This window comes from Phytophthora infestans, genomic scaffold (assembly GCF_000142945.1).
Source record: "Phytophthora infestans T30-4 supercont1.4 genomic scaffold, whole genome shotgun sequence".
In the NCBI taxonomy this organism is placed as follows: domain Eukaryota; phylum Oomycota; class Peronosporomycetes; order Peronosporales; family Peronosporaceae; genus Phytophthora; species Phytophthora infestans.
The window spans coordinates 4,407,673-4,414,498 of record NW_003303755.1 but is presented as its reverse complement, the minus strand read 5'-3'; the positions used below and the strand labels follow the sequence as shown (position 1 = coordinate 4,414,498).

Sequence of the window (6,826 nt, the reverse complement as noted above, 5' to 3'; positions counted from 1 at the left end):
CTCAACTTTTGGTTGAGATGAGTGAAGGCAACTACTCATCTATTGGCCAGAATAATTGTGAATTATGGCCAATAGCCAGCATGAGAAATGACCGTTCATGATCCAATTGGGACACTTATCGTGGAAGTGCCAGTGGGCATCAAGAATCATACTACTAGCGTTATTAAAATTTATTTTTCTTAATGTACGGGGCGATACCGCGCATGAAATACTTCTGCCATAAACTGAGTGCTCGTTCGCTCATAAAATAATGTTTCTTGTCCTGCCTCCTGCCGTCTCTTTATGCAGACTGCGACCACGGCTTCACAGGTTCGGCATCTTCGGGCTCTTCGTCACTCCAGTCGTCCAGTGAAGGAAATAGTGGGGCAGCGCGCACAGCGTACACAGGGCGCGATTGGCTGATCTTCGGAGGCGACGACAATTGCCTGTATAAAGCGAGCAAGCAAGAGAGAATGAGTCACTTCCGTTCAATGGCTGCCCGAGTAAGCATACCTAGGCCATACCGGATCTTCCTCGGCGGAGTCATCATGCCATCGGTGTCCTTCGGGCTGTGGATGTCTGCGAGCTCAGAGTGACCAGCCATTTTTGATGTTCTTGTCGGTTGGTTGCTTTTTCGAGAGTGACCGTCCGAGACAGGTTCTCTGTAAATTCGACGATCCTTTCCACTTTTTTCTCGAAACATAACGCGCCAGACATGCGAATCCGCAGCACGACCACCAGATGTGCGCCCAGGCAGCTCGTATCCGCGAACGGCACTGCTTTCCTCGGAAACACAACTGCGCCGCGACCTGATGGCACTGTGCGGTAGGAACGTCAGCTCAATTTAGCTGCACTTTGGCCTTAGTGTCTCTTTATATCATAAGGTCGACCACCAAAGGTCTCTTCAATTCATTTTTCCAGTCGAACACTACAGCTGCCTCTGATTCCTACGCCTGCTTGCGGGACTTGGTCAAAGCGAACAGCTTGTCCAGCTCAGCTGAGCTCAAATTCTCCTTCATCCTGGCCGTATAATACTAGTTAGCACAGTCTCATTCTGTTGAAAGCTGGACAGCAGCTAACTTACCAAGCTAGCGTCGCAGTCGGAATAAAGTCCGTAAAGGGCAACAGCTCCTCCAAGAAGGCCACGTACTTCACACGTGGCGACGACTCCTTGTAAAGCGTGTCCACCATTCTTGCCGAAACGGGCGCCCACAGCACGTCCGCCACCTCGCCCAATCCTGGTACCACAAAAGTCGCATTTCCTAGAAAATCAATGGCAAGACTCGCCACCAGCTTGCGCGACGGACTCTCGAGCACATATTCTCTCGCACGAGCCGACAGGGCAGAGGTTGACAGCGACTCTTCTCCAGGCATGCCCTCAAACAGCAGCAACTGGCCTTGCTGACTGGTCAAAAAGTGCTGACACGCATCCTTTACTCGTTTCGAGCGCACAAGCTTCACCGTTAAGATCGCCGAGATGGTAGAAAACATTGTGACAAACGTCATCGCGACGCCAACAACGATCCAGACGGGGAAGCCCATCACGCCCACGAGTACTGTCAGTGGCAGCCAAACTGGAGAAGTCCCCACGACACCTACGACGCAGCCTACCACTGCTGGCAGCAACCCGACCACAGCTTTATTCTTATGCAGAGCCAACTGGTTGTAGCACATTAATAAGCACCACCATCGGCTCACCGGCCCATCATTAGTCAGTCGCCTACACAACAACAGCAAACCAACGGTACCAACCTGATGGGCGACATTCCTCGCCCCATTCTTGATGGCTACCGCGTGGCTGATCAGCGCTCTGGGGCGTCGGTCAGTTTTCACGTAGACGTGAATACCTACGTCCCAAAGTATCTAAAGCACCAGCAGACATAGTCTTAGTGACTACTACAAGTCTACTTGTACCTGCCAAAGTTTAACGGCACGAACGTCATTGTGCAATACTGGCTGCGTCCAATGGATAGAGCCGTCGGCCAGCACGGGAATGCATTCACGCAGCTTTAGCGCGTGCGTCCCGACCAGATCATCGCCGTCTAGCAGTTTGAACGTCACATGCTGGTCCAGCAACGACACCTTGTTCTTAGTCGTCAACTCTTCTGCCGGAATGGATATATTGCAGGGCAGCGGCGTCCCTTCGCCCTTCTTTTCGGCGAATGGCACTATTACCATCAGCCGCGTAGCTTGCGGTGCTCGTGGGGCCTCCACCTGCTTCTCGGGTGGGTTAGCCAGCCACAGCACCTCGGCCTTCTCTAGCAAGAGCTCCATGCGTGTCAATTCTCACGTTGAAGCAAACTGACCAGTGAGCGTGGCACATTTCGATTTTTCCATTTTCATCCAATCCGATCTTTTGGTCTGCACGCTGATTCGTCGAAAATGTTTGAGTTGCCACTCCAGTTTGACATCCAGAAGCTGTCAATGGAGGACTGGCAAGAAGACCCGACCCTCGCGTCCGTGCAGGAGCCTGCGCGTGCGTCCTTTGAAGCCACCTTCCCGCTCTACTGACAACACTACTAACTCGACGTGTATGTTGGCTATTTGAATATCTCTTTTTCAGAGCTGCAGCGGCCCCACTGTGATCAATGCCACATCGCCATTGCCGACTACGAGTGTCAGCGCTGCATCCAGCGATTCTGCAGACAGTGCGAGCTGGTGATCCACCACCGATTGGCGGAGATGGCTATCAAGCATGAAGAGAGCAAGAGCGACGGAAGGCCGCACCAGGAGTTCCTCAAATGGATCAGCGGTGCGTAGACAATAGCTGCACAAGTTGATGCAGGGTAAACTGACACTTCTATGGTCGTTATGTAGCTTGCGAGGAATGTGGTCAAAACACACAGGAATTCTTCTGTCTGAACTGCAGCATGTATCAATGTGAGAATTGCTGTGCGGCCAAGCACCGTCAGTTGGAGCCACATTTCTTTTTCTGTGTCGAAGGTAAGAAATACCACGGAGCAGAGCTGTATCGCAGAGTATTAACCAGTTTCATGTGCAATATGACACAGGGTCGTCGCCAAAGATGTTCCCATTCGCAAGCTGGAACTTGGTGTTTGTGGAGATGGTAAAGATGTGCAAGGGAGACCTTCAGGACCAAGTTGTTACCGCTGAGGCTTCGATAGCTCTACCCAGTAACGAGGAGCCAGAAGCGAAGTACAGTACTACCGTAGCAGGCCATATTAAACTGGAAAAGGCCACAACTGCCGCCACCGCGGCGGCACTGGGGAACTTGTCAATTAATGGATCCGCTGCGACGCAGAGCCAAGCGAAACATTCGTCGCGAGTCAACAGCACATCGATCGTCGACCTGACACTTGACGACGAAAGTGATGCGAGCACAGGTAGCTCATCATATCGCCGAGCGCCTCAATCTCAGCCACAAATTAAGGAAGAGTTCCGAGTGAAGACTGAAAGCACGTGGCTGGCTTCAGCCACCGCTGCTCAACAGAACCTGGTGCTGGACGTGGACCAACTGATGGAGAATGCCATGGGAGAAGAAGACGACACAATTTTACGCTCCATGATTGGCGATTATAATACGCTCAGTGCCAAGATCTTCGAGATCGACCAGGAAACCGACCGCGTCAAGAAGAAAACCAAAGAGCTGACCAATATCAAACCGATTAATATGCAGGAGGTGCAAAAAACTCGCGCTGCCACATTGAAGCTCCGCAAAGACAAGACGGAAGCCGAGAAGGCTCGAGATGGAGTAGTGGCCAACATTGTTGTCTATGTACAGCCTGACCCAGAAGAGATGACGGCATTTCTCCAGACATGCACCGCGGATGTGCCTACTGCGCAAGCAGCAATCCACCGGAAGTGTGCCTCGCTAGAAGCGAGTATCCGGACCAAGTTGGAGGAGCTTCAGAGGACGCGTCAGCAACTGGAGGAGCTGATTGGACTAAAGAAGGACGCTCTCGCAGAGGTCACTCGTCTTGGAGCTGAAGTTGCACAGGGAGAAGAAGAGATTCGCAAACTGGACAAGGAACGACAAGACGAGTTCTTGACGCTATGTCAATATAGCAAGACAATCCAAACTGCTGTCCGGGAAGCAGCAGGAAACATCTAACGCTTTTTGGTGATTAGGACTCGACGGCAGCTTGTTAGCGACATCAACGTGTGGCAGTCAATTGTAGTTTTTTTTTGCAAAACTGGTACTTAAGCCATCCAAAACCTTTTTATCTAACCATTCGAAGTATACTCGTCTCCCTTCCCTTTTTCTAAATGACTGGCATTGTTGAGGCGTTGTCGTCATGGAGATTGACTGATGAACGCTCGCAAAACAGCAGTGAGCAGTAGCTCTAGCAACGTTGCACTCCTACACTAGTGGATCAAAATGGATCAAACAGATTCACGTTCTTGTCACTGTGGACGCCCGTGGGACTTCACTCGAGTGATACATGTACTGTACCAACGTCGGCGTCATGAAACGAATGACGAAAGCTCTACATAGTTCACCACATCGTCGTGATCACACCTGCAGCTGACAAGAAGCGTGTCCAATTTGCTGTTGATTTGGCTTTTGTAAGGAGGAAAATATAAAGTTGTAGAGGGGTAGGTCTAATCTAGTTTCTGTTTGAACTTGGCAAAGAGAAAAAGTAGCTCTCCAAGCTCGCAGCTCGCCGGGACCGCGTCGTCGCAAGCGTCGGATTCTCCACTCACTCATCTCGCCGGCAGTATTGCCCTGCGCTCATTGTAGATCCTGTTGTCGACTGCAAGCTCCTCAGTCACCATGAGCACATGCATGTCCCAAACACAGACACTGGGACGCGTCTATTCGTACGCGCTACGCTCGCTGTCCGACACCAAAGACACTGTACGATGGGGGTCTGTCAAATCTGATCCCACAGCTCCTCTAAATATATGTTGATGCAGCTGATTCTGGTCTGCATCGGCCTGTTGGAGGCACTTGACCGCCTGCAAGAGCGTCTGCATCTGCCCACGTCGATTGTCAAAGAGCTCAAGCATCGGCTGGCTAAGATGGTGACGCGCTCGTCCGTAAGACTCAAGACCAAGTACCCGAGCGACCACCAGCTAGGTGACACCGTGGCCGATAGCCAAGTTTGGGACGCTGCAAAGCCCGAAGAAGTGCGAGGTGTCGTGCACTGGGTGCTGGCAGTCACCTCATCGCTGCAGAAACTCGTGGTCAGCGCCTCACTTGGCGTGTGTCAAGGCATCTACGTGCTGATCATGAGTCTACCAGGGGTATCAACGGCTTGCTCGCTGTTCTATGGGTTGCTACAGGCAGTAGAGGATACACTGAGATTATCCAGTGAAGAGATCATGGAGGCTGCGTCCGCAGAAGGTTCAGGCTCTGGAAGCGGACGCAGCCGAAGTTATCACCATTTACATCACCGGCATCATCGCAACGCTGAGAGTTACGTGGCTGATCCGAGCTGTACGTTGCATTGCATTGATGAGTATAGTTTTGATGAGGTTATAATGAGTGATGTATCTTGTTCGATTAGTAACGGCGGTGGTGTTGGAGTACAAGGAGAAAGAGTGCATGGTACCGTCCAATATCGATCGGAGGATACGACGCGTCATGCATTTTCAGATCCCGCTGCATTCGTTTGAGGCTACAGTACGATTACCGCCTGATAACGTGCAAACCGCGTCTTCCAGTAGATCAACCACCGACGACAGCATTGGTGGCAGTAATCAAAGCCGAGCCCAGGACGAGACAACTTCAAGCTATACTCACCTGAGTTCCGCGACGCCGCGGTCCATTCCCGTGTCGCCTTTGGCGCGCAAGCGTGTGCAGCTGGCATTCTCTAATTTCTCAGACGACGTACTATATCAAGCACGCGATCGACTACGACAGGAGCGTGCGGCGACGTTAACCGGTGATCAGGGTCTCCGTGTGCCACGATTTAATGCACACGATTGTCACGAAGACATATATTTATCCTGTGGCCGCCACTGTGCGTCCAAGGCTGGCACAGGCATGTACCGCAGTGTGCGCGCTTCTGTACCGCTTCAGAAGAATCGGTTTGTGTACTTTGAGATGACGTTGCAGCAAGGACGGACACCAGCTCGTGGCACGAACCAGAGTTCTTCGAGGGTAGAGACGTTGTCTCAAGCAGCACGTGGGTCATCTTCTCTGCTGGCCAATGTAGGGAACCCAAACGACCGCGCTGGAATTGATGCAAGCGTCTGTATCGGGCTGTCTACACGTCTGATGCCTTTAAACACCCTCGTTGGAGCGTCGAAGTATTCGGTAGGTGGATATTTCCGTGGCTGATGGGTAGTAAGTAGGCTTGCGCTAACTCTGCCTTTGCTGATGTTTACTGATATAGATAGGATTCTATTCTGCTGGTCACGTGCTCGTCGGTACGGAGAGACGGCGTTCCATTGGAGTTGGTCGAAAGTATGGCTTCCAGTCTACAGTTGGGGTGCTGGCCCAGGTAGTTGATCACCAGGAGGATGAAGCCACAGATGCATCGGCATCCGATTCTTCGTCCTCGACGGCCTCTGGCGGTGCTGGATCATCCATTGGCGAAGCATTTGTGCGCTTCACTGTCGACGGAATTGCGCTTCGGGACAGTAATAATCGCGTGATGGAGTTCACTTTACCGTTCCCTTCCAGGAGCGAGCTGTACCCGACGTTGACACTTCATTCGCAGGACGTGCACGTATTCAGTCAGATGTCGGCACCCGATATCAGCAGCTTAAACTTACAAGAGCTGGATTTACCCGTAGAAGCACCTGTCGATATCTGGTGTCTCGACGGCTTGTGCCTCGGCGTTGCGGCTTAGAACTGTCAAGCTTCATACAGGCATGATGTCGATTGTATCCATTTTCCCTGAAATTGTTCGGCTACGAAGGAATCACTAACAGGAGA

At 51.7% G+C, this 6,826-nt stretch overlaps 4 protein-coding genes across 4 annotated transcripts; 2 read left to right on the top strand and 2 right to left on the bottom strand.

The window, feature by feature from the left end:
* Nucleotides 1-280: 280 nt before the first annotated feature.
* PITG_03991 (uncharacterized protein) lies at nucleotides 281-583 on the bottom strand (the record flags this gene model as incomplete). The annotated part of the gene is made up of 2 exons (XM_002906972.1): nucleotides 281-425; nucleotides 504-583. 2 exons carry the CDS (start codon nucleotides 581-583, stop codon nucleotides 281-283), a joined length of 225 nt encoding a protein of 74 aa, XP_002907018.1.
* Nucleotides 584-850: 267 nt separating this feature from the next.
* PITG_03990 (uncharacterized protein) lies at nucleotides 851-2,253 on the bottom strand (the record flags this gene model as incomplete). The annotated part of the gene is made up of 3 exons (XM_002906971.1): nucleotides 851-999; nucleotides 1,064-1,638; nucleotides 1,918-2,253. The coding sequence occupies 3 exons, from the start codon at nucleotides 2,251-2,253 to the stop codon at nucleotides 927-929; spliced, it is 984 nt and encodes a 327-aa protein (XP_002907017.1).
* A 150-nt stretch (nucleotides 2,254-2,403) lies between these two features.
* Nucleotides 2,404-4,051, top strand: PITG_03989 (uncharacterized protein; the record flags this gene model as incomplete). Its single annotated transcript, XM_002906970.1, has 5 exons — nucleotides 2,404-2,455; nucleotides 2,543-2,731; nucleotides 2,797-2,922; nucleotides 2,991-3,283; nucleotides 3,359-4,051. 5 exons carry the CDS (start codon nucleotides 2,404-2,406, stop codon nucleotides 4,049-4,051), a joined length of 1,353 nt encoding a protein of 450 aa, XP_002907016.1.
* A 663-nt stretch (nucleotides 4,052-4,714) lies between these two features.
* PITG_03988 (uncharacterized protein) lies at nucleotides 4,715-6,740 on the top strand (the record flags this gene model as incomplete). Its single annotated transcript, XM_002906969.1, has 4 exons — nucleotides 4,715-4,798; nucleotides 4,858-5,380; nucleotides 5,451-6,202; nucleotides 6,282-6,740. The coding sequence occupies 4 exons, from the start codon at nucleotides 4,715-4,717 to the stop codon at nucleotides 6,738-6,740; spliced, it is 1,818 nt and encodes a 605-aa protein (XP_002907015.1).
* Nucleotides 6,741-6,826: the final 86 nt, after the last annotated feature.